Here is a 27,464-nt window from a genome sequence, read left to right as displayed (position 1 = left end):
AACCGGTCAACATGTTGTGGCGATTATTAGACAATTCAGCATTCTTACAGATTCCCATAACACCTTCCTAGATAAAACTCTTATGATGTGGTGTCTTTGCCAATTAGTCTACCCGAAGTACAAATGATTAATCCTCCTCTCATAAGCTATGATTTCAATGAGCCTTATATTCCAAGTCTTACTCAAACGTGAACAACTTCTTTGAGCACCTTTTGGCGGTTCTTAATGGTAGATCCTTACCCTTGATCTACGGATAGATCCCCTTCCATTATCTATATACAATGCATTAGTGGCACATCATTCCCCTAACTGATCCTAGTTGGGTTATCACCATACGCCCTATCAGCCTCCTTGGTTACTGTTGGGTGGACTTTTTCCATTTCTATTACTTTTGTTCCTTTTTAGCGGATTTCTCAAATCCACTGGTCGGTTATCACTTGTCAATATTTGAAAATATCAACATTTGTGTGTCTTTCCATATTTACAGCCCTGGCAAACTCCCTATGCTGTCATAGCTAAACTATGGTCTTGTACCTATAATCCCCGTGTTTAATATCCCAACGGATGTTCCTGTTTTTATTATCTCAGTGGACTATCTCATGTATATTGTCCCAACAGGTTCCATATGTTGTCATAGCCAAGCTATGGTCTTACATAATATAACCCCATGTTTAACGTCCAAGCGGACTACCCTATGTTTAATGTTCCGACAGACTCCATAAGCTGCCATAGTCGAGTTATGGTCTTACACAATATAACCTCATGTTTCCTGGTGAACTACCTCATGTTTAATATCCCAGTGGACTCTGTTGCTTGTCATAGTCAAGTTATGGTCTTACACATTAGACTTCTTTTAAGGTGTTGCCCTGTAGTACCTTACCATCATCGTGGTGTTTTCCTATAGAGTTTGTTGACGTCGTCGCGGTGTTGCTCTATGGAACCTAATAATTATCGTCACAGTGTCACCCCGAAAAACCAATCAATATCATTCCACTTAACATTTAACCTTGATGTTTGAACACCGCAGTGTACCCTCTGCAAGGCTAGGAGCTTCACACATCATGGTTTGCACCCAGCAACACTGTATGACAGAATCTTAACGAAATTCCATTTTCCTATTCATCCTCCCATACCTCCAGTTTACCAGTACTACCTTGATGCTTAAACATCGTAATGTCCCCTCCGCAAGACCCGGAGCTTCACATATCATGATTTGCACCCAGCAACACCATATGGTGGTATATAGAAAAACTATTTCCCCAAATCCTAACTCCATCTAACCCGGCAATAATCTCCCTCCCATACCCCACCATTATAATCAAACAATACAAGCATTTCATTTATATATTATCATGGAATACGCTATCTTTTTAAACATGGAATCATAACTATTTCATGTGCATTTAACTATCTTGGCAAATACCCATAAGCTAAAATAATCTTATGCATACTTAGAATTCACAATCAGTAGAGTTTATACATCATTACAGTACTTAATACATAATCATTCCAGTTATTTAACATTTCTAGGGATGGAGTATAAAAACTCACCTGATGTCTCTTGCCTCCCAAGCTTAACTATTCCAAATGCTAAAACTTTCATTCTCTTGGCAGCTAAGCATTATAACCAAAATCTTGAGCTAAGCTCAATAATTTCAGCTTAAAACTTAGTTTTTCAGAAACATGCAGAACCCCTCAAAAGCCATCAATCATGTTTAAACCAGGTACTAACTTTTCCTAATTTTTCAGTAGAGGTCATCAACTTACGGTTTTTCTAATTTAACCTCTAATTGTTCCTAATTTTAAGATTTAATGAAAATCAGGTGTGACAACTACAATGAAGCATTGAGAAACCATGGTTAAAATCAACATAAGCGTAACTGAAGTGGCTGTTTGTGAGATCGTGTGAGTGCCTTGGGAATTTATACGTTCATCTTCAGATCTCATTAGTATAAACTGAACTGGTGCATTGATGAGGGATAAAATGAAGCAGGTCATAACCTAAATAACAGCTTTAGCAGCTGTAATTCTCCTAATGGCCACCCAAATAGTGCCTCATAATATCTCCACCTCACGCATTTACTAACCTAATTTTCTATTGGGCACCCAAACGGTGTACTAATGAAATCAAACCCTAACAAAAACAGAACTTTCTAAAACCTAAGCAATCACCCAGATCTCCCCATTTCACTACCTATCTTCTTCTTCGCCAAAATAAACACCTGCACCAGTGCCAGATAGAATCACTTGTGTCCACTATCAGTCAATGTAAGCTCGTGTGATCATTCTCACATCTTATGGAACTAAGTACTCGTAATAGCCTTTTACCTTTTCCGGTCTCACAACGCCTTTTTTCAAACTGTCCTCTCACTTCCTTCTCGGTCATATTTGACAGCTTCTTCTAATGAATCTGGGACCTCCTCTATCCACTATCGTGGCAGCTCATGACATCGACCCTCTCTTGCTAATGCTTGTGTCACACCGTTAGCTGTTCTGGGTATGTACCGAAAAGTGATCCTTGTGAAATTAGGGATTTTCTTTTTTATTTCTTTTAATATTGCGCTAATATCTGATCTGCCACTTTTGAAATTTCTATTCCCCTTATTACCATTAATGAGTCCTCCTCGAAACATATTTCTCGGAATCCTAACTCTTCCCCGAAAGTGATTGCATGCAAGCACGCCCATGCCTCCGCCGTTGTTGGGATCGCGATGTGTCTACATGGGTAAATAAATGCACCCATTACCAGTCCCTCGTTATTTCTTGTGATAATACCTGACTTTGAGTTGTTCTAATTTTGTTGAAATGAAGCATCGAAGTTTATTTTGATAGTATCTGCATTGGGTGGTTCCCATTTTATATTTTTGTCTACTGATTTTATTATCAGCAAACCATTCAACATTTCATTTTCTATAATATATGCCCTGATGAATGATATCAACTCTGTTTTATTGGGTTTAATGTGTTCTTGGTACATTTTATTTCTGTTAAACCAAAAGGACCAATATGTCATGGCTAACAGTTTGAATTGTGTATGATTGTTGTTTAGAAAGAAAATTGCTAACCATTTTTTCTAACCCTGGTTTCTATTGGTGGTTGAGTCTGCCACACCCAATTATTGCACGATCTTTGCTGTGACGGTACAATCCCGAAATATATGTTCCACTGATTCCTCCCTCTCCTTGCACATCGGGCATCGATCGTTTCTTACCAGGCCTTTCTACTTTAAGTTGTAAAGTGTTGGAATAAAGCCATTTGTAATTTTCCACATATCTATTCATATTTTGCTTGGTAGTTTTAGTTTCGACGATTTTGTATAGTAGTCTTGTAGTTCATTTTGATTTGAAGTGGGGTTTCCTGCTATCGATTGTAATCCCTCCGTAATGAGCCACTTGTACTTAGCATTCACAATCAGTAGAGTACATAATCATTCCAGCCATTTAACATTTCTAGGGATGGAATATAGAAACTCACCTGATGTCTCTTGTCTCCCAAGCTTAGCTTTTCCAAACTCCAGAACTTCCATTTTCCTAGCAGCTAAACATTATAACAAAAATCTCGAGTTAAACTCAGTAATTTCAATTTAAAACTTAATTTTCCACAAACATGCAGAACCCTTCAAAGGTTCTGAAAAGTCTAAATTATTTTTTCTTAAATTTACAAACACTGAAGGACTGAGAACCTTACCAACTTACTAAATTTACTAATTTTTCGACTTAAATTCCATAATCATTCGTCCATGAAGAGGTTCTAGTAATTATCTCTTCTTCGAAGTTACCAAAGAAGAGGGAGAGGGAGAAAAGAAAATGAAACAAAAGCAGGAAGATGAACGTATAAATTCCCAAGGCACTTACACGGTGTCAGCCAACATAGCAAGTAACTAGCTAATGTTTAAAATTTAAATTCCCAAGGCATAATATTTTAATTCTAAATTTAAATTCATTAATTTTTATATTTACCTTTAAAGTTAAAATTTTAATAGAAAATTTAATTTAATTAAATTTTTTATCCTTAAAATTATATAGTTTAAAGTTTAAATTTTAAAAATAAAATAAAATAAAATATTTATTATAGAAATAAATATTATTTACTTAATTTTTTATAAAAAAAAGTTATGCCTTTAGTGGCGTTTGTAAAAAAGCGTCGCTAAAAGTTAATGTTATAGCGGCGTTTGTAGAAAAAGTGTCGCTAAAGGTCTTGTTCTTTATCGGCAATTTTTGGGGAAAGCGCCGCTAAAGGTCTTCTTCTTTAGCGGCATTTTTGGAGAAAGCGCCGCTAAAGGTCTTGGTCTTTAGCGGCGTTTGTGGGAAAAGCGCCGCTAAAGGTCCTAGTCTTTAGCGGCGTTTTGTGGGAAAAACGCCGCTAAAGGTCCTGGTCTTTAGCGACGTTTGTCGGAAAAGCGCCGCTAAAGGTAAAAACGCCGCTAAAGTTAGCGACGCAGTCTTTAGCAGCGTTTTTTCCGGCACTTTGGTAAACACGCTAAAGGCCTAAAAAAGTGCCGCTAAAAGCCTGTTTTGGGAATTTATACGTTCGTCTTCATATCTCATCAGTATAAAGCCCGTCTTTTTTTTGGAGTTACTTATTCTATAATAATTAATTTTACACAGGTGGAGCCTGTGTGTTGCCTTCCTCATCAAAGACAACCCTTGTCCACACAGCCTATGAACATTGATCTTCACTTTTTTTTCTTCAAGATCCGTGTTGTTGACACGAAAATAAGAAAACTAGCTCAAAACCGATTTCAAGTAATGGACTACAAATAAAACAAATCATTAAGGTAAAACTACCGAGGCATACATAATTGACTAATGTAAAACGGTCTACCTATTCCCGAAAAAGAAAAACTAGAATCAGTGCAAGTTACCACGTAACCGTGTAAGCTTACGAGCCAAAGCAACTATATAAAAGAATTTACCATTTAACCTACTAGTACATAAATGAAATTATTTTTCATTATTGCAACTAATATAATCATAAATAATTTAAGAAAACAACTAAAAACAACTCTTATCTACCTAAAGCATAAGAATTCAAAATCTTTTAGATTATTTGATAAATAAAATATTTTATCTTTCTTGCCAATAAAATAAAATAAAATAAAAACAAGAATCAAATTAGTTCAACCCCAAGTCCTTTGTCAAATTTAATTAAACCTCAAGTTCTTTGTCAAAAGAAAAGAATATATATAAAAACCAAGAAAGCACATACCTAGAAGATGAAAAGAGATAGACCTTGAAGAGTTTTTGCAAGCAAATTGATTAAACTTCTTCTATGGTCAAATTTTTTATATTTGATTCTTGTTTTTTATTTTATTTTATTTTATTTTATTGGTAAAATATTTTATTTTCATGTGGCATATTATTTTTGAAGTACAAAATATTTTCAGGCAGTACAGAGAAACCCTTATCTACCTAAAGCATAAGAATTCAAACAAAGGAACTGAGCTTCACTGATTATGTATAATTTTTCATAAATCAAAATAAAAGTTTATTATGTATTAATTTATAATTTCATTATTTCATTCTGTAGGTGAAAGAAACAGAATAAGCATGTCAAATCTTGGAACCTTTTGCTTGACACCGAACCTCTGCAAAAACATACAAACAAGAAAATCAAGCATCTCTCTACCAAATGGGCACAACTTGTATTAGCTAAAAGTACAAGAGATCATTGCAAGGAATTCAGTTAGTACAAATTCTAACACACATTGTTCCCTAGACCATTTAATATCTACAACCATGAATTGATGATGGTGCTAATTCCAGCATGGCTATAAGCTTTCATTACTTTCCCTTGACTGAAAGATTGTAGAGGAGGTTAAATCATAATCATCAACTCTAATATGAAAACAATATAATTTTTTCTTTTTAAGAAAATGAAATCTGTCCCACATTAGAAAGAAATATGAAAATGCTCAAATAACTCAATGTGAAAGTGAAAACTGAGAGCTAAAGATAATCTTATAAAACATATATATAATATAAAAAGTTAAGAGAGAGTAATTTTGTACAAAAGAAAAGTTTGGATCAAAAACGGAAAGAAACTTTGAGTAATTTAACTATATAAAATAATTAAAACAAAGACTAAATTGGAAAAAGATTTGTTTTTCCATAATGAAAAGGAGCAAAACAATGTTCAAACTTCAAAGAAAATTATGTGAAAAAGACTTAACAAATACAATATTAATAACATATTTTTTATTTCTTAGAAAATGGTAAGAAACACATACAAACTTTGAATCCAAAACTGGAATTTGGCAAATACATAACACAGGCAGAATCAATCTTATGTTCAAAAGCCCCCACACACCTCCCCCAAAAAAACTATCAAAATAAATATTAAAAGTCAATGTTGTTAATAAAATAATTAAAAAAAAAAGAAACTTTGAACCTAAAAATGAAATTAGTTTAGAACTTTGAATGTGATGGGAAAAAGAAACAAAAGCAAATATCTTTACAAAGGGGGAAAAACAAAAATGTGAAATGAATATTAATGCAGACATTATAAGCAAAACCCAGAAAACATAACAAATTACAAATAAACAAATTCCAGCATGGCTATAATGTAGACCTTGAGTTTGCATTGCAAGTGACACAGAAAAGTCGAGCAATTATGAAAATGCTTTATAGAAAGTTCATGGTTCCATTACAGGTCACCTGTCAACAAATATCCATGGTGGACAAGGGCAGCAGAAGCCATTAAATTACTTCAAAGACTTCATGAAATAATTATTCTAAAAAATATATGTTTGAAGCTTAAACTTGTTTATATATACAAAAACCTTATTGAGTGGTTGATTCATAACATTAAGCATTACAAAATTTTCGTTGAAGTTTTCAAATCACAAGCATATAACCTTCCACCAAAAAATGGAACCTTTAATTATATGTTTTTCCCTGGTTCAACAGATATATATATATATATACATAAGCATGAGCATACATATCAGCAAGAAAACTAGGAAATATAGCACATTTAGTAGAAACCCAACAACAAAAAAGGAACCTTTAAACCCGCCCCAAAAAAAAACTAAATAATTGAACAGTCAATTATATGAAATTAAACAAACATCTAAGAAGCACAAATAAAACCCATGTCACCAACCAAACCCCAGTAAATTTTAAAAAAAAAGGCATAAAATTTAAAATTAAAAAAAATAACATACATATCAGCAGATTCTTGAACCTCTTCTGCTGCAGAAAAGAAGGCATCTTTTTTCCACAAATCAAAATTATTTGCAACCGTCATCTTCTTCACCATTCAACAGCTTAAAACCCAAAAATAATTCGATTTTTTTGAACGCGCACACACACGCACCAAAAAAAAAAACTAACAAGAGATTTGAATTTTTTGGTGGGTTTTCATTTGTTTACTTTGATTTCTTTGCTTTCTCTTCTTTGCTAAGGAAAGTATAGAGAAAGCAGAGACATGGCTAAGCCAAAGAAGAGAAAGAAAGACAGACAGAGAAAAGAAGAGACGTACAAACGATTCTTCTTTATTTTTTTAGTCAATATCGGAGTCATCAAAATCGTCTTCGAAGTTGTTGAAGAAATCTGCATAGGCGAGCTTGTTGTCGGAAGCGATGACGCCTTCGCCGAAGATCTCCGGTGTGTCAACACCGTCGACTTCCATGGCTGAACCTTGGTCGTCTGCGTCCCTCACGAATTCCATCGGCGTCGGCCCCATCTTCGCCCCCTTTTCTTTAGGCTTCTAGGGATTTCTTTGGTTGATTTAATTTTAATTATTTTTGTTGAAATATCTTCCCCCCTCATCTTTCCCCCCTTTTCTTTACAATTGATTATGGATTTTGCGGCGCTTTTAGAAAAAAACGCCACTAAAAAATTAAATTTATGTAGTGAAACGGCACGTTTTGAAAAAATTCAATACATATTTGCGGCGTTTTTATTCAAACGCCGCTTTATTAACTACTTTTATGCGTTTTTCTCATAAACCCGCTAATGATTAATTTTTTCACAATTTTATATTTAATTATTATATAATTCATATCAATTTTAAATAAATAAATTTTGAAATTTTAAGTAATATTAAAAGAATTAGATAAATTTTAAAATTTTATATAATTTTTATGTAAGAAAACAAAACAAAAACAAAAATTTTAAAGCAAAGAGAAAAAAACATTAAAAACTATATTAATGATAATTTTAATAAATTAAAATTCATATTATCTCTTTTACAATTATATAATAAATTGTTTAATATATAAATTAAAAACCTAATCGGTCATATACCCAAAACACTTTAAAATTATTTTAAATAATATTATTTTAATTTTTTCCCATTTTAACATATATTTTCTATGTTTTTACTTTTAAATATTCTCTACGTGTCATTTAACAAATCTCAAGTAAACGTTAAATCTTAAACCATTTATTATATATAAAGTTTATCTATTATCTCTTAAATAATTTAAACTATAATCATAATTTTAATATATTAAAATTAATATTATATCTTTACAATTATATAAGAAATTATTTAATATATAAATTAAAAAATACTAATTAATCTAAACCCTAAACCCTAACCCTATCTCCTAAACCCTAAATTATAAAACATAAACCCTAAACCCTAACCCTAACCCTAAACCATAAACCTTAATTCATAATCCCTAATTATTTAAATACTATAAGAATAAAATTTTAATTATTTAAAAAAGAAAAATCAAGAATTGTAGATTTAATGTTGATATTATAAATTACTGGTAAATTCAAATAAAATCTATCTTATATAAACATTTTAAAATATATATATTGAAATTGTTAAATTTTAGTCCTATATAAATGAATCACCATCCTGTTTCAACATTCGGCTTTCGAAATTTTAATGGAGTTTACAGAAAATATTTTGTTAGTTTATTTAATAATTGGGTGTTTTGTGAGATAATAAGTAAGAATGGCGTCGTTGAAGCATTTCATAAGGTCCATCCTCATTTACAATCTAAAACTGCACTTACTGTAAAACAACTTCATCGAACCGGGTATCACTTTCAGCCTCCTATGAACTGGATTAACGGTAATGTTTTTCTTTTATTTTTATTTTTTTGGAGGAGATGGATTTAAATTGTATATTTTAGGATAGTTAAAAATGTAATTTTACCATTTTAATTATATTTTATAAGGATTAAATAAATTTTTATCATTTTTATGAGATTAACATGTAATTTTACCATTATTAATTTAAAAGTGTATAAGTTATAAAAACGCTTAGGTGAAAATTGTTTTCATTTCAGGCCTTTGGCTTCAATGTTTAGTAAAGTTAATAAAGAATAATTTTTCCCATCTATTTTGAGTGATTTAATAAATAATATAAATTTAAGGGTTGAAAAGATAAAAATTAAATAAAGGATTGTAATGATTTTTGTAACGTTAGAAGGATAAATAAATCATATGTCTATTTTATTTATATAAATTTTTAAATAATAATTGAATTAGTTTAACCCGTGATGCCGCCTTTTATTCCATATATAAGGTTATGCCATATATTCTGTTTAAAAGAACTTACAGTATTTTAAGTTTTCCATTTTTAACAAATATTTTAGATTATATTAAATCCCTAAGCATTAGCGGCGCTTTTTTAAAAACGCCACTAAAAATAGAGAATTAGCGGCGCTACTTCAAAAACGCCGCTAAAGCCCTGAGTATTAGCGGTGCTTCCTCAAAAACGCCGCTAAATCCCTGATCATTAGTTGCGCTTTCCCAAAAACGCCACTAAATCCCTGATCATTAGCAGCGCTTTTCCAAAAACACCGCTAAAGCCCTGATCATTAGCGGCGCTTTTTCAAAAATGCCGCTAAAGGCCTGATCATTAGCGGCGCTTTCCCAAAAACGTCGGTAAAGCCCTGAGCATTAGCGGCGCTTTCTCAAAAAACGCCGCTAAAACCCCGAAAGCTCAGAAAACAGCGTCGTTGGGCATAGGTTTTTTACGGCGCTTTTTGGAAAACGCCGCTAATGCTTTTTTTAGCGGCGTTTTCCATAAAGCACCGCTAATGCTCGATATTTAGCAGTGTTTTCCAGCTTTCTTTCCTCACCATGCGTTCTTTAATCCCAACAAAAGCATGCCTCTTACGTCTCTCAACCATTGTCAGTAGCCCAATATACTTTTTTGGGTTATTAGCAATCCTAACCCCAAAAACTCTTGCTACTTGTTCTCTATTACCGACACTTGTGTTATTGCTAAAATAAATTAATGACTTGTCATAATTAACTAACTAGCCTGACGGCTTTTCATAGTTTAAAACTACCTTATTTACTGTTCTTGCCCCTACTTCTATCACTTCACCAAATAAGATACTATCATTTGCAAAAGAAATAAATGTGTAATTGCCAAAGCAATCCTTCCTATTTTTACCCCTCTGATAAAACCCTCATTTTTTGCCCTTATTATCAGTTTGTAAATTAGCTATTAATTCCTCATTCATTCATGCTGTAATGCATGGCTTGATACCGTCTAAAATCCTATTGCAATTACCTCTTATCGTTGAATGAAACAGTTCTTGACAGTATTTTTATGCTACTTCGACAAGCTCCCTATCCTCTTCTACCCATCTTCCATTTTCATCATTGAGTCCGCAAATCCTTTTTTTTTCTTTTACGACTATTTGCAACTATATGGAAAAAGGACGTATTTCGTCTCCCAACTTGAGCCAGATCACCCTTGCCTATTGTTCCCAAAAAATTTCTTCTTTGCCTGCCCCTAGATTTAATGCAAGCTTTACATCCATAATTTTGGCTAAAATCTCATCAATGGGTTCTTTTTCACCTAGCTTTCTTAACCTGGCCTGTAAATCTTGCTTTTTTTCCTTCTCTTTTAACTTTATTTGCACTAGCCTATCTACTCAATTTAGATTCGAGCGATGATAACTTTTCTGGCACATCCCTTCCATCTGATCCCTAACTCACTACTACTTGCTCCTTAAAGTCTTCTTCCAATGCCCAATCTGCATTAAATTGAAACCAAAATGTTCTTGCTAGCGTTTGTCCCCCTCTTCGCCCAATCGTGTTCAACAAGAATGGACAGTGATCTGAAATAATGTGATGAAGGTGTTCAACTGAATAGTCTGGGAATAATTCCCACCATTCAGTATTGGCCACCCCCTATCCAACCTTTCTCTAATATTACTGTCTGGAAGCTTTACCCTTTCCCACGTAAACCATTGTCCTGAAAAACCTAAATCACTTAAATCACACTCCTTAAGCACCTCCCGAAAGGCACTCATCTGCCTCTCCTCTCTCATCCTCCCTCCTTTTTTTCTCGAAAGAGAACATGATCTCATTAAAATCACCCATAATTACTCAAGGGATATCACATCCTCTTCCTAAACATCTTAACAAATTCAATGATTCTTTTCGCAACCCCTCAACCAGTGCACCATAAAATTCGGTGAACCTCCATGCTGACACTTCTCTCTCTTCTTTCACTATTACATAAATATATAAAGAAGAAAAACTTTGTAAATTGCATCTACCTCCTCTTTCCAACCTAAAGATAAGCCTCCTTTCGATCCATCTGCACCAACATCAATTCCATACTTGAAACCAAAATTCTTCCTTACTGTCTCCATCCTTTTATGCTTACTTTTGTTTCAATCAGAAGCAAACATTGGGTCCAAACCTGTCTCAACATGTTCTTGAGATAACGAACTGTCCGCGGGTGCCCCAACCCGCGAACGTTCCAACTTAAAGTTTTCATTACGACTAACTAGATTGCATTCTAGTAGTCAGCAAGATTTCATAACTTCCTTCCATTGCTTGATCTTCACAAATGATTACCACAGTTTGGTCTTCACATAGGGTTCTTTGTCATTTCTTCCCTTCCCTAAATTCCATTGGTCTATCCTGCTCCTCTTAAACTACCTTCTTACCTTTGATGGATCCTCTTTCAGAGCTAAGTGCATTAAAAATCTTGTTCTAAATTGTACGGATATTGACTTGGGCTGTCCTTGAATACATGATATTCTTCCCTTATTTGCTTCATTAACAACCATAATTCTAACTTCTACAATATAGCCACCTCAACGATCCCTATTCGATCTTCCCCCAACTTTGATCCCTTCTTTTGGCTCCTCCCTTAACCACGGACTTGTAGCATTATCCTTTTTGGCTCTGCCTTTAATGAACTTTCCCAACCAAACTCCACCTCTTGATCTCCCAACGTTAGCCTTAACGGGCAAAAACCTTAAACATGCCTCATCCTCCCAAAAATAAAATAGAATAGTAGAAGCTTTTCATATTGAAATTGAGCATAAGTAGAGCTACTTTGATTAATGATAATTTTCTTTTTCCTTTTTAATGGAAAATAAACATCCAAATTACGCTAACCTTTATAAACTTTTTTACACCTCTTGTAGTTATTGATGCGTCATACTTCACAAACTGTCCAATAAAATTTCCAAACTGTTGTGCCATGCCTTCTGAAATAAATCCTATTGGTAGGTTATAAATTTGAACCCATAATGGGGTATAAAACAACGGGACCTATAGTGGATCCTCCCATTTTTTCCATCTTACGAAAGAAAATGAGATGTCTACTAAAAAACCATGGCATATCATTCATTACTCTTCTTAGATTGATCTGGCTATAGAAACAAACAAAAAAAAAACACCATTTTTTCACCAATATCAGTGATTGAGGTACCTCCTAACGGATGCCACAAATTTGTGAGTGTGTTCTTCATAGACAGAAAGTGCACCAAACTTTCTATCAAAACCCTTCCAACCAAGCACAAGTTGAAATTTTCTCCGAAGTCTACTTTGTCCTCTCCCAATCTGACCGATACCTCTTCATCCTTGTAACAGGCCCGATTCGCCTGACCCACTAAAAATAAACCAAACAAAAAAAATACCAAATAAAACTAACCCAATAAAAAGTCCAAGAACCAAACAGTCCATTTACAAACTAAAAAACCCAAGACCCTAGCCCAATACAAGCTCAAACCAATTACATTTTCAAAAACAAAAAACAAAAAAAACCCTAGCTAAACAGCTTTCAGCCGCCGCACCTCCAGCCACCTCCCCACGTACGCCTCTGTACGCCAGCTGGCCAACGGCTTTATACCTACAAAATGAATGAACGAGAAGAATCTAATAACAGTGTAAAAAATAAGAGAAAATAGAAAAATAGAAAAAAAAAGAGGATATTTTTGGATATAAAAAGGGGCCCCGATTCCTGTATTTTGGCTTCTACCTTACGAACACGAATAAAAAAACAGAGAAAAATTAATACAAATACAAACCCCATATTCTACATGTAAATAAATATTTTATTTGAGATCGACCTTTATGTAGATCTGATAAGTATTCAGCATCAGCGTAGCCGACTAATAGGGATTTTGAATTATTTGAATAAAATAACCCCATATCAATAGTCCCTCTGAGATATCTAAATACATGTTTAATTTCATTCCAATGTCTACGTGTTGGAGAAGAACTAAATCTTGCTAGCAAGTTTACAGCGAAAGCTATATTAGGTCTTGTGTTGTTTGCAAGATGCATCAATGCCCCTATGGCACTTAGATATGGTACTTTAGGACCAAGAAACTCTTCATCATTCTCGCAAGGACGAAATTGATCTTTATTCACATCGTGTGCTTTATCCATGTAAAATTTATTTAATGTCTTTTTCGTATAAGTTGATTGATGAACATTAATTCCATTTTTTAAATGCTCGATTTGTAAGCCAAGACAAAACTTTGTTTTTTCAGGATCTTTCATCTCAAATTCTTTCTTTAAATAATTTACTATATTTTGAAACTCTTTAGGAGTTCCAATAATATTTAGATCATCAACATAAACAAAAATTATCACAAAATCTAATAAAAACCTTTTTTTATAAAGACACGTGGACAAATTGGATCTTTTTGTAACCTTCTTTTAACAAGTATTCACTAAGACAATTGCACGACATACGTCTAGATTGTTTTAATCCATATAAACTTTTCTTTAATCTGATTGAGCAATTTTCCCGAGAAACTCTATATCCTTATGGGATTTTAAATCCTTCAATGATTTTCATATAAATTTCACTATCAAGTGTACCATATAAATAGGTTGTAACAACATCCATTAGATGTATGTCAAGTTTTTCACATACTGCCAGACTAATATGATATCTAAATGTGATTGCATCCACCACAGGAGAATATGTCTCTTCATAATCAATGCCGGGCCATTGCGAAAATCCTTGTGCTACAAGTCGTTCTTTATATCTTACGACTTCATTTTTTTTCATTTCATTTTTGCACAAATACCCATTTATATCCTACTGACTTTATACCTTTAGGTGTTTGGGCTACAAGTCCAAAAAACTTCACGTTTAGAAAGTGAATTCAATTCTGCTTGAATTGCATCTTTCCATATTGGCCAATCTTTTTTATTTTTACATTAGATTTAGGCTCAGGATCCTTATTTTCTTTTGTTATTTCAATAGCAATATTATAAGCAAAATTGTTGTCAACAACTACATTTTTTTTTTTGGTTCCATATTTTTCTCATATTGACATAACTTATATCTCTTTATTTTCATCATTTTCATTTTCACTTTTAGGTACCTGAATCTCTTCTTGAGTTTTATAATTAGTTATGTCATGAGTCTCTTCAAGAACCCTTACCTCCACTATATAACCATCTTGAATGTTTGATCCTTTTCTTTTACAAGGATTTTTATCTTTGGAACTGATCGGTCTTCCACACTTTCAGGCATGGATTACTTTCTTTTGCACTAACAGTTTGCCCTATTAAGACATCAATTTGTATTGGAGCATTTTTAGTTGGCATGTGGGATTTAATGAATCTGGCAGTTGATTTATAAAATGAATTATCTTTTGAACTTCTGATTCACATTGCTTTGTACGAGGATCTTAGACATTGATAATTAATTTTGAGTACTTTATTAATCTAGCTTTTTATTCTCTCCCCCTAATGTTGGGAAAACTGACAACTCATGTCATAACTAAATCTAGAAGCTCAAAAATATTATAAGGAGACTCATATACATTCTCAATCTCTTATAATGACCCATCTTTATGCGTTGTGGTGGAGTAATTGGAACATATATCGCACATCCTAAAATTGTAAGGTGGGAAATATTTGACTCTTGACCAAAAATCAATTGTAATGGAAAATATTTATAATTTATTGGCTTGATGCGTACAACATTTAATCAATACAATCTCATGTTGAAATAGGAAGTTTTGTTCTCATAAGTAATGGTTTAGCTATTAGTTTGAGGCATTTGATAAATGATTCAACTATATCGCTTTATGTGTGAACATGAGCTATAGGATGTTCAACTTTTATCTTGATTGACATACAATAACTATTGAAAGCTTAGGACATAAACTCACCAACATAAGCAAGGTGAATTGTTTTAATTGCATAATATGAAATTAATCATTTAAACAAACAATCTCGCAAACGACAGGTTGCGAGTTGATAATGCATGTGATTGTTTTGTAGATGCATCTACCAAAACCATATAATGTCAAAATCATCCACATGGTGGATGAATAGGCCCATATTCATTGCAGAAATGCAAAACATTAAATCTCAACTTTAACCAGTGAGTTTGTAATAAACAATTATCATTGAGAACAAGCAACACATGAGAATTCTTAAAATTAAAAAATCTTCTGGTTCTTTAATAAATGTCTATATAAATTCTAAATTAATTTTCGCATCATATATAATCATATATAATCCATGATGGTCTAACTGATCACGCTAAATAGTAAATGTATTTGTATCAAGAAACTTACGTTTACTTAATCATGTTTTTCAATTGTACTAATAATGTAAATATAAATTTTGACAATTAATAACTTTATAGACATTCTTTTTATTTTGTATTCACATATAAGCAATATTGTGACATTTATTTTAGAAATGTCTACATCAATGTGAAGTACATAATGTTATTAACTCAATAAAATAAATATAATTTGTAAACAATTATTTGCAATATTCACTTCAGGATATGTCAAAATCTTCAAATATTTTGACTACAATTTTCTTGTTTTTCATTATTATTCTTTTCTAGTGGTTAGAAGTACCACTACTATTATAACGACCTTGATAATGGTTATTAGTACATCTCCAACCATATTCGCAATTACAACAACAATCATGATCTCTATATTTTTATTTTTCATAATTGTTATGTACTGTTACATTCACTTCGGGGAATGAAGCAAAACTAGTGAGAAGAATTTCATAGTTTTTTCATTAGTAACTTATTATTTTGCTTAGCCACTAGAATGTATGAGATCGTTTGAAAATACTTTTAAAGTCACTTTCACAATATTGCTACTGCAAGAGCACATTAGATATTTCAATTATATAGTGCAATGTATTCTTTCGGAAATATATATAATACAAATACATGAGTATCTCATGTTATTTCTATATATGGTTTTAATGTAAAACACATGACGGTTTTATTCAACATATATCTTCTTGATCCGAAAAACAATATTCTATTTTACAAAATTTACATCACAAGGAGGTAAAATATTAGCTCTTAAAGAGCTTTTTTTTTACATGAATGATAAAAAAATTTCTTGATCTTCTAAAATTTTATTTATTTATATAAAATGAATAGGTATAAATAAAACATATATTAAACATAACAAATAATAAATTCATGTTACTAATAAATCATTATGGTTAGATAATATATATATTTTATATATCATAACACAAAAAATATAAAATATTATAATGTCAAATTAAAATAACTTTAGAACTATAAAGGTTTAAACATAAACATTTTCTAACTTCCACCTCTTATGACATAATTTCACTTCAAATTTTACAATGATATGAAATTATCACAAACAGGCAAATATCTCAAAGATCATGATAAGTATTTTTACTCGCATTCCGTAATAATCATATTCTTAATCAAAATTAAATCAATAAATTCTATTAAAAATATTTATCTCCACATAAAATCCTAATAACTAAATTTGTGAAGGGTTTTATAAATTCATAGAGATACGGATAGTGAATTATATATATTGAACTTTTAATAGAAATCAAATCAAATTTCAAAAGAAGTTGATTAGATTGACTTACGTTACCATGAATAAGAAATAGTGATTATAAACATCCTTTGTAATGAAGAGAAAAGATCATCCTCAAGCAAATATCAAAAAGCAAACTTTGAGAGTGTATCTTATTTCTCGATTTCATGTAGATAACAATATCAAATCTTTCACCATCCTTCGAACAAAAAGTAAAATAAGTTAATCAATACAATGATAATTTATAATGAAAGAAGAATGAAAAATAATAATCGATATGAAACATTAAATAAAAGAAACTTCTTGCCATCAAAAATATTGAAAATCATGGAGGATATCAAAGATAAAAGAACTATCACTTTGAGCAATATCGCGAGATAGCGTGTTATAAATAAAGAGCGATAAAGAAACTAAAGAACAAAGAAAATATGGGAAGCAATAGAGAATGTATTTTATTGATAAATAGAATGATTATAATATTTCATCGAGTCTATATTTATAAACATAAGAAGTATAAAAGAAGTAGAGATCTAATTTTAATAATTATTAGAATTTAAAATACATCAAAACTTTATCTTGATCATGATGGGCATCCACTTAATAAGATATTCATACTAATTTTATAATTTTTAATAATGTTTTTAAAAAAATTATATTTTTTATAATTTAAAACTTTACATCTTGAACATGAGAATCGTCATCTAAATCCATTTTAGACAATTTCTTTAAAAATAATTCTTAATATTTTTATTTTTAATCTTTACTTCACATTTATAATCTTTAATAAGTATCTAGAAAGAATTTGAACAAATAATTGACCAAATTTAAATAAACTTAGATAACCATTTGTTCATTTCATTTCGAACTTAAATTTTTATTTTTTATTTTTGAATGTAAATGTAATAAAATTAAATCAACCTTTAAGAGTAACATTATTAATTTAACAATCAATGCCAAAACCATTAACCATAAAGTCTAATTGATAAAGTTCTAACATTTGAGAGATAAATTGAAAGCCTTCTTCGCATAATAGCTTAATTGATGTTTTAGCAAAGAAGTTTTTACGCCCTGAGCAATATAAATGTATAAAATAAGTAACACTAAAATTAATTTAGACCTAAAATAAAACAGCATAAATGGATAGATTATTTTACCTCAAAATTATATATTAACTACTTGTAAATTCTATAAACCAAAATTAATATTCTAAAATAATTAAATAAAACTAGTCATGTGGTGAAGCTAAATTTGATGATAATAACAGATTAATGTATGCATTACATACAATATTTTTAGATGATGGAACGAAACTAATTATCAACGAACACATAGGGTAAAATTACATAATTTTAGCCTATTTTTCAAGCTTAATATATCATTTAGTATTTCATATAATTGTTAATTTTATTAGTAATTTATGAATTTTCATCTAATCAACTCTAAAACTTGAATTAAACGCTAAAAATTTAAGAACGCATAAAAATGTATAGCTTTTACCAAATACAAGTACCACATTAGACAAGGAAAAAAATGTATTAAACCTATTACCCATGAATTAACCAACATAAAAGCTTGCAAATAACTGAAACCTATATAGTATGGTAATTTAAGATGCAACGCCTATAACTCCAATGGACAAAAAACAAGTTTAGGCTACTCATCTTAGAACAACATTTAACTTGTTCTGCACCTGTTCTCGCACCTGCCACTGCATTCACAATTGAAAAACCCACATATTTTACCATCAAACAACACTTCAAAATTAAAACTATAGTAACATCAATCATAATTACGACATAAGTAAGGCATAGCGGTACCTGCAGGTCGTTAATCTCCTCATCTGTGAGTGAACGCTCCATGGATCGATATGCAATCCGATAACAATGGCTTGTCATTCCTTTCTTGTTGGTAAAGTTATCTATCAAGCTCACCTGAATGTGATGAAACAAAAAATTATCTATCAAACACCTATCAAGTAAGACCCTCAAATGCTTCGTATTTATGATTGTTGAAAGACTTTAGGTCATCATTGCATTAATACCTTTCCGTATTAAATTTAAAATACGCTTAGTGAATCAATAAGACATCTTCATAGACACACTAGTACCCGCAACTGCCTTTGATATGCAAGGGATTTTAAATACTTATAATTGCTATCATAGACTCTGAGACAGGATATAGGCGAAAAAATCTTTTGGCAACTGCCTACCTACATGTCATATTAAGAATGAAAACTAGAAATCAGAAATTACGTACATAAGCTCCATTAAATCAGTTATTTGTGTTTTGATGTCTATAAAGGATGAGATGATGGAAGCCAATCAAACATGCTTACCCCTCAATTGACACCTTTTCCATTATTTCGATAATTTATAATACTTATAAGCTGATAATATTTATACTCTGTAGAACATTCAGTTAAGAAGCTTAAACACATAATGATATAGATGAACATGTTTCATGTCCTCAAAAGATATCTGGCCAAAATTTAAATTGCATACCTCTTCAACAAGATCCCCAGCTATTCCTCTTATAACTTCACATAAGTTGTTCTCTGTAAATGAATCATTGATCCAAAAACTCATGTCTTTGTAACAGGGAGGATACTGCAAAAACAATTGAGGTGTCCAGTCATGCTTTTGTAATAGTTATTAAACAGTTAAAAGAAACCATTTGCTTAACTTATACCTTCGAAAAGGGTTTAAACTTCACTCCCATTTGGCCTTCGGAAAACTGCGTTCAAATAGTTTAGCCAGACTTAGGTGTAGAAACTAAATTAGGATTCCAAGAATTCAGCTTTCAAATCATGGAGCTACATTCAGAAGCTACCTGCGAGGTGAATCGCTCATCAGTTGACCAAAAAAGCCGGATATCTGGAATGTCAAATAAAACCATTGCTAGCCGCTCCAATCCAAGTCCAAAGGCCCAAGCAACACTGTTTGATCTACCATTACTTTTCAATATTTCTTGCTCCATCACCCCACAACCCAAAACCTCCATCCATTTCCCCTGAAAGTTGTTGTAGTTTGCCGGTAAGTTATACTCAGAGCTAAAGTTACCAAATTAACTTAAAATAATTCAGATAGAACAACAATCAAAGTAGAAGTGAGGACTACAAACCAGATTACAAACATGTAGTTAAAGGTATTGGAAATATCCATATCATAATTTAGCTTAATCAAATTGAAGATTGCAACAATAAGCATAGGGTTCACCCACTAATAAATGAAGCAGGAAAAAAAGAAAAAAGCTACTAAAAACCCTCAACCAAAAACTCAAGCTTAAAGAAAACACTAAAACTATTTTTATAAAAAACAAAGAAAATACCTGAAAATAGATCTCAAGTTCATAGGAAGGATTGGTAAATGGAAAATAGGCATCAATCCAACGCATCTCCACAGCACCTGGAATGTTAACAGATTGAGGCTTGGTGTTTTGCAGTCTTTACAATGCAAACCTTTGATGACTAATTCCATAAAAGTGATCACAATTTATAGCAGCTAGTTAGATACTTCTCTCCATAAAATAAGTTATACATTGCACAACGCTAATATATACATCTCCATCGTAACTAAAAGAAAAAAGACGCAAATATGCTATGATTTATTTTCACAAAAGTTCCCACTTCTTGTCAAAACCAATATTGCATTTATGATGTAAAAAAAGATCTTGATTCAATATGGAATATGATTTTTTCCGAAGCCAAATAGTAAACTCATTGTAGCAGATATGCATAATCTTTTTGCAAACTTGTAATCCCTCAATTAAGCTTTGAATCTAAAATTTACCAAATAAGTGACGAGCTAGGCCTTCTAGACTTTTCTTTAAGTCCTCAGCTGCATATGATGTTGGATCCAAACCTGATGCCTCCCAATTAGCTGGAGTAAAAACACGAACCCCTTCCATCTGCAATGCAAAGGGGAGAAAAATAGTTGACCCTGAATTATCAACATAACCATATTAGACAAATGTTACATGTCAAATCAAAGCACTTCATCATGTCGACCCACAAAGGATGCCATGGTAGGGCCCAATAAATGGTTGAGCATCACATGTAGACTTAGCAGAATACCTACGAGAAGAGAATTCTAAAAAGCTAGACAAAATTGAAGATGCTTTCAACAAAACGAAACCTGATGAAACACAGGGTAATGGGTGGAATCTATAGAATCTCTACGGTAAACATCGCCAGTTACAAGGAAATGAGTGTGTCCCCTTCTCAACAGCTCTGCTTGATGAGCACTTGTATGACACCTCAGCACAGTTTGAGAGTCAACATAATATGTATCATTATAACTCCGGCTTACATGATCGGCAGGCACCAGGACATCATCAAAATTCTGGAAAAAAATAATTATTTACTGTCATAAACAAATAAATGTTCTTAAAAACCATTGTCCAAGAATCCAAATTTGATAAAATTATCCAACATATATTGTAACATAACTAAGACAATAAAATTAATTATCAAACAGATGACAAATTGTATCTTCATTTCAGGGGAGCACAATAACTGCTTACCCATCATCATCCAACTTTGAGCACATAATGCTGGACAAAACATAGAGCACAATAACTTTCCTAAAGAATGAATCTATTTGGAAGGTATCTTTAAATATTGGAAACAGCTAGAACCGGAAAAAGTTATTAAAGTTGCGAGTAGATGCTGCTTCAATCCTTAAATCACCTGCTGCAGTAAACAACAAATTGTCCGTGACCACAATCTGGAATTAAATAAGGATAAAGGACAGATTTACTTGAAGTAGACTTATTTGGCTTTCCCTGCATATTCCTATGCCATCTCTTATTGCTTGGATGGCTGTAAGGGACAAGTTGCCTACAAAATATAGGCGTATTTCATGGGGATTTAATGTAGAGGGATGCTGCAAATTATGCGAGGGAGGGATGGAATCTCATAATCACTTGTTCTTTGAGTGTGGGTACTCAAGGAAAGTGTGGCGATGTTCTGAAATTATACCAGATACATAGAGGTGCCATGTCTTGGCACCAAGAGTTACAATGGGCTGTCAGGAGGTTGAAGGGAAAGTCACTGATTACCCTTGTTTTGAAGCTCGCTTGTAGTGCATATATATACATGATCTGGAAGGAAAAGAATAGAAGGTAATTTGAAGAGAAGCAGGTAAGTAAACAAGAATTACTGCGAAGCATCAAAGAAATTGTATGGCTAAGATTGTTAGGGAGGAGTATCGATAGAACTGATAGTGTAAATCTTCAACTTTGGATAGATTGGGGTATACTGGATGCAAATAACTGATTGTATAGAGTTGTAATCCTATTTGCAGCTATTCTATCAGCAGTTGTTTTCTTGTAGCATAGTTCTGCTTATTTTGGGTAATAAAATCAAATTTATCCCCCCAAGAAAAAACATAGAGTTCTAGAATCTGTAAAGTACAACTTTAAACAATTCTGCTGAGTATATATGAGCTTAGATAGGCATGAAAAATTTTGAAACATTTTAAGTTCAGTTTTTAAGGAAATCAGTGTTGCATGTATGCATGCAAATTCCTGTATTCATCATTCCATCACTTCAGAAATCAATTACTACAAAACCAAAAACAAGAACATTACTGCTCGGTCATACTTCTTGCAGAGCTCAAAAACAGCAATACAGAACCTTTTTGCATTGGAGAGATTTAATAATACTGAAAAACTCACATGCTCAATTTAAGAAGTTGACTAGAGAGCCACGTATTTTTCAAACAAACATGCTTAATATGGCCATAGATGATACATATGGAGAAAAAAGGCCCATAACCTAAAAATATGCAATCCAAAATTATTCTCTCACTCGCTAATCCACAGCCAAACACATACACAGAGGTTCAAGCGTACATGGTAACATATGATATCAATAAGGTAATACAGAAGCATACAAACAACTGTAATCTGATCAAATCCATAGAGATACAAATTTCCCAGGAATTCCAAAGCAGAGCATAGGATTGAATTTTCAGAAATATCTAAACTCAAAAGCTATTCCTTTTCGATCCAATCATATGAAACATAAAAGAGGAAAAGAGAATTCACAGAGCAGTGGACCACATTGTACCTGTTTTACTGAAACAACTGGGCAGAGATCATCAAACTTATGGAACATATTTGGGAAATTAGTATCAAAATATTCATATATTCCATTCTTTAGAATCCCAAGAGGATGGTTATTCCTTCTGTGTAGCTGCAAGCCCAGTTTCGAAAATATTGTGTCCGGAACATTGTTTGTCGGGTCATCCCTCACCACATCTACAATTCCCACCATCCAATAAAATACTAAATCATTCATAAACTATGAAAACACATAAAATCATGAATCAAAATTCACCAATTAAAAATTTTCAAAGCATATCCAAACCAGAAAAGTTGGTTCCCATTGCAGAAAATTTTCAATCATTTAACATTACACCAAAAAGGGTGTATTCCACCTAAAAAGCTTATACCTAACTTCCATGACAAAACATATTGCACCAAAACTCCATGAATTTAAATTCCCTATCAAAATACAACTTGAACACACAAAGGGCATATTTTGGAAACTTCAAATCAGATTAAACTAAGAGAAAACTACCCATTACCCATAAACATTTACCGGTATTAGAGAAAGAAAATGCAAGAATAGAGAAGCTCGCCTAGTTAAAATTCAATATCAGCAAATATTGAAACGACCCAGTTCAATAACAGTGCAGAAAAACATAAAAGAAAAAAGTACATAAAAAGTAGCATTTGGGTACCATCTTTGGCAATTTTGATTCCACCAAGCTCTAACATGGAGGAAGCCACGGGTTGTCTCCATTTTTTCTTAGAAGAAAGAGAAGCAACGGCAGAGGAAGAAAAGGGTAAGCAAAAAGAGAAGCGTTTGAAACCATTTATGTGGTGAAAAAGGGAGGTTTTAGAGAAGATAGTTGAATGAGCACTTGAAACAACGGCCATAAAAAATCTTTTGGTCTTTTTTCTGTGTTGGGTAGGCTGGGGATTTTGCAAGGGGAAGAAACGAAAGATAACTCAGTTTTGTATGAAGCAGATACAGCCCAAAGAAAAAAAAAAGATAATACTTCAAAAAAAAAAACCTTTAGTCATTCGACCCGGGTTTGATACCGGATGCCAAAAATGAATAATCATTTTCAGAAAAAAATATGTCAAAAGGTTTTCTAACCTTTCAAGTTTTAATTTTAATTTTGAGATATTAAGTTTATGTTTTTTTTATTTTAAAATTGTAGTTCTTTCTTTAATTTTTTATTAAACTTAACAATATTAAAATACTTTTTAACTCTTAATATTTATAATCTTTTGTTAATTTTGTTTTAAAATACATAAAAAATTTGAAATTATTTTTTCATATTTTAAATAAAAATTTTAAAATTATAACTTTTAAAATTAAAATATATTTTTTAAAATAAAACTTTTGGAAAAAATAAAACTTTTAAAATTTTAAAAATAAAAAATAAAAATATTTCAAAAATATAAACAAAAATTCAAAATTTAATGTTATCTAAACCGAATCAAGTTGGCCAGTTGAGTTGGGAATTGGTTGGAGTATCAGTTCGGTGAAAGATAAAAAGTTGGTTAACCTACAAACTAGTACAAACTAGTTGAATCGAGCTAAAAAATAGTTGAACCGACAGTTGATTCAATTTCGAATTAGTCTAACCAATTGATTTTGAAAGTGATCGGTCCAACCAATTCAAAGAAAATAAATTATCAAAAATAAAAAAAAATTATAAAATTAATTCAATTTCCAGTTCAAATGAATTTTAACTATTTTGTATAAGTTCACAGGTCTATTAATTTTAAACTTTTAAAACTTATTTTGGCCTCACATTTATAGTTTTTTGTCAATATGGTCCATGTCCATTAAAAGTATGTATTTTTAAAAAATTAAAATTCCTTTTTTATGTTTATGTTAAACCAATCACCGATCTTATACTTTGTATTATTAATATAATCTAGTTTTTTTTATAATATCTATTTATTTCTAATAAATATTTATATAATAGATTGAATTTATCTAATTTATTTCTATATCGAATAGAGTGGCGATTAAAATGAATGATTTACTGAGCATAAATCGTGATTAAAATTCAAGATCTTTCAATGCAATAGTTATATTACAAGTGGGTCTTTTTATCAGATAATTTTGTCATCGAGCTCGAGGTTTAGTCTTTTCAAAGTAGTTCTCTCATTTACTGCGACTTACTAATGATTAAACTCGCTTCATTGAAACCCCTATTGTGATGAGCATTTACTGCTGCAGAATAAATCAATTTTAAAATGGGATAACATGCTGATAAGGCATGAGTTCTAGTATCATAAGTGTTTCTTCGTAGGAACGTCCACGAATCTGATCAAATTATTCTTCGTGCTTTGTAAGCAGACATACATATATGTTGACCTAAAGCGTATACAATTTCCCGGTGAACACTTCGGAATAATAACAGATACAAGGTGGAATCGGTAGAAATTGAATTTTTTTTATATTCTATACAAAAACAAAACTCTCATAGCGACCACCTTATAATAAATGATACTCGGTTCACATAGTAGCCTGCACATAGTACTACACATGTGACCATTTTCATCCGATACACGTAGTAGCCTGCACATAGTACTACACACGTGATCGAAGCTATCTAGTACGCATAGTAGCCTGCACATAGTATTGCACATGCGACCTATCATTCCAGTACACGTAGTAGCCTGCACATAGTACTACACACGTGACCATTTTCATCTGATACACGTAGTAGCCTGCACATAGTACTACACACGTGATCGAAGCTATTCAGTATGCATAGTAGCCTGCACATAGTACTATACATGTGACCTATCCAGTACACGTAGTAGTCTGCACATAGTACTACACACGTGACCTAGCAACTTCACTCGTATCTCTTTCATTCCGAAGGTTCAACTGGGAATTTTCACTTTTTCTCAGTTTTTTATATACCAATCAATGTTAATTTCTCGTCTTTCTCGATTTATAATAACATATTTAGCTTATATAACATTCACATTATTCAATCTAGTCCAAAAATCACATTTTTGCAAAATTACATTTTTGTCTCTAAAGTTTCACAAAATTATGATTTTGTCCCTAGGCTCAGAAATTAAACTTTATTCCTTTTTCTTATGTTTTATAACATGTTGAACATTTTTCCCTTCTATAGAAACATCAAATTCTTCCTCTAACATGCACTTATGAACACTAATAATTTTTACTGATTATGTCGTTTCACTTGTTTTCACTGAAAATCGCTTAGCAAAAATTATTTAACACAATTTAAAGCTTCATATTCTACCATAAAACATCAAAATAAACACATTTCACCTATGGGTATTTTTCCAAATATAAACCTTAGGTTAAATTATTGCTAGAATAAGCTAAATTAAGCTACCAAGACTTCAAAAACGTAAAGAACATTAAAAATGGGGCTTAGAATCACTTACTATGGAGCTTGGAAGCTTGAAAACCCTAACCATGGCTTCCCCCTTGCTATTTTCGTTCATCATGGAGAAGATGGACAATTTTTTGGCTATTTTGGCATTTTTAATTCTTTTAATTACTAAATGACCAAAATGCCCCCAACTTAAAAATATCCTATTTCACTTATCTCTTGTCCATTTTTGTCCAACAAGTTAACCAATGGTCTAATTACCATTTAAGGACCTCCAATTTAAAATTTCATAACAATTGGACACATCTAACATGTAGAACTCAAATTTTGCACTTTTTACAATTTAGTCCTTTTGTCTAAATTGAGTGCCCAAACGTCAAAATTTTTGAATGAAATTTTTACGAAATCATTCCGTGAAATTTTAAACCATAAAAATATAAGAAAAAATAAATTTTTCCTCGTCGAATTTGTGGTCCCGAAACTACTATTCCGACTAGGCCTAAAATCGGGCTGTTACATATAATGGTAGATGCTCTGGACCAAGTTATTATTATTTCTTTTTTTGCTTTTTTATTAAGCCTTTCGATTTTTTAAAAAAAAATTATTTGCTACAAAAGGATTTTTTTAGTGAACGCGCCATTTTTTTACTTTAAAAATAAATATATATTTTTGTTTTTGTTTTTGTAAAGACGAAGAAAGAAATAATCTCTCCTATTTACTCTGTCGACGAAGAATCAAATTATCACTATATTTATTCTTTTTTCTACTTCTTCTTCCAAGTGCAGGATAACCCCAAGGGGTTGCGGGTTTTTTTTACCAATTGGAGCCCTCCCTTCACCACCCCTATGGGGATGGTCTACAGGGTTCATAACTACTACTCTTACTACAGGACGCTTACCTAGCTAACATTTAGATCCGGCTCTACCCAAACTTTTCAAGTTCACCCCAACATTCCCCACCGGTCCGATTGTCGCTAAGCAGTTTTTGGATATCAAACGGACCTCCCAGAAGGTAATTTT

At 32.0% G+C, this 27,464-nt stretch overlaps 1 protein-coding gene and 3 long non-coding RNA genes across 4 annotated transcripts; 1 reads left to right on the top strand and 3 right to left on the bottom strand.

Moving 5' to 3' along the window:
• The first annotated feature begins 1,366 nt into the window (after nt 1–1,366).
• LOC128034055 (uncharacterized) lies at nt 1,367–2,834 on the top strand. Its single transcript, XR_008190058.1, has 2 exons — nt 1,367–2,268; nt 2,396–2,834. It is a non-coding gene; the product is annotated as an uncharacterized LOC128034055 (long non-coding RNA).
• Nucleotides 2,835–2,932: 98 nt separating this feature from the next.
• Nucleotides 2,933–4,681, bottom strand: LOC128034057 (uncharacterized). The gene is made up of 2 exons (XR_008190060.1): nt 3,475–4,681; nt 2,933–3,360 (listed from the first exon to the last, which is right to left on the bottom strand). It is a non-coding gene; the product is annotated as an uncharacterized LOC128034057 (long non-coding RNA).
• Nucleotides 4,682–5,375: 694 nt separating this feature from the next.
• On the bottom strand, nt 5,376–7,502 carry LOC128034056 (uncharacterized). Its single transcript, XR_008190059.1, has 2 exons — nt 7,166–7,502; nt 5,376–6,656 (listed from the first exon to the last, which is right to left on the bottom strand). It is a non-coding gene; the product is annotated as an uncharacterized LOC128034056 (long non-coding RNA).
• Nucleotides 7,503–18,503: 11,001 nt separating this feature from the next.
• On the bottom strand, nt 18,504–24,095 carry LOC105777127 (phenylalanine--tRNA ligase, chloroplastic/mitochondrial). The gene is made up of 10 exons (XM_012600194.2): nt 23,785–24,095; nt 23,109–23,299; nt 21,172–21,378; nt 20,827–20,944; nt 20,366–20,442; nt 19,868–20,047; nt 19,727–19,771; nt 19,540–19,644; nt 18,856–18,969; nt 18,504–18,746 (listed from the first exon to the last, which is right to left on the bottom strand). Exons 1-10 carry the CDS (start codon nt 23,981–23,983, stop codon nt 18,696–18,698), a joined length of 1,287 nt encoding a protein of 428 aa, XP_012455648.1. The 5' UTR covers nt 23,984–24,095; the 3' UTR covers nt 18,504–18,695.
• Between the last annotated feature and the right edge of the window lie 3,369 nt (nt 24,096–27,464).

This window comes from Gossypium raimondii, chromosome 10 (assembly GCF_025698545.1).
Source record: "Gossypium raimondii isolate GPD5lz chromosome 10, ASM2569854v1, whole genome shotgun sequence".
NCBI classification, from domain to species: domain Eukaryota; kingdom Viridiplantae; phylum Streptophyta; class Magnoliopsida; order Malvales; family Malvaceae; genus Gossypium; species Gossypium raimondii.
The sequence above is the reverse complement of the archived record's forward strand: the minus strand, read 5'-3'. Positions and strand labels throughout refer to the sequence as shown.

Excerpts from the sequence above, each read along its gene's own strand:
- LOC105777127 (XM_012600194.2), bottom strand. The coding sequence starts at position 23,983 with ATGGCCGTTGTTTCAAGTGCTCATTCAACTATCTTCTCTAAAACCTCC. Across the intron at positions 20,048-20,365 it reads AACTTGAGATCTATTTTCAG|GGGAAATGGATGGAGGTTTT; the intron begins GTATTTTCTTTG and ends AACAACTTTCAG. Across the intron at positions 19,772-19,867 it reads ATGAGCGATTCACCTCGCAG|TTTTCCGAAGGCCAAATGGG; the intron begins GTAGCTTCTGAA and ends ATTTGAACGCAG.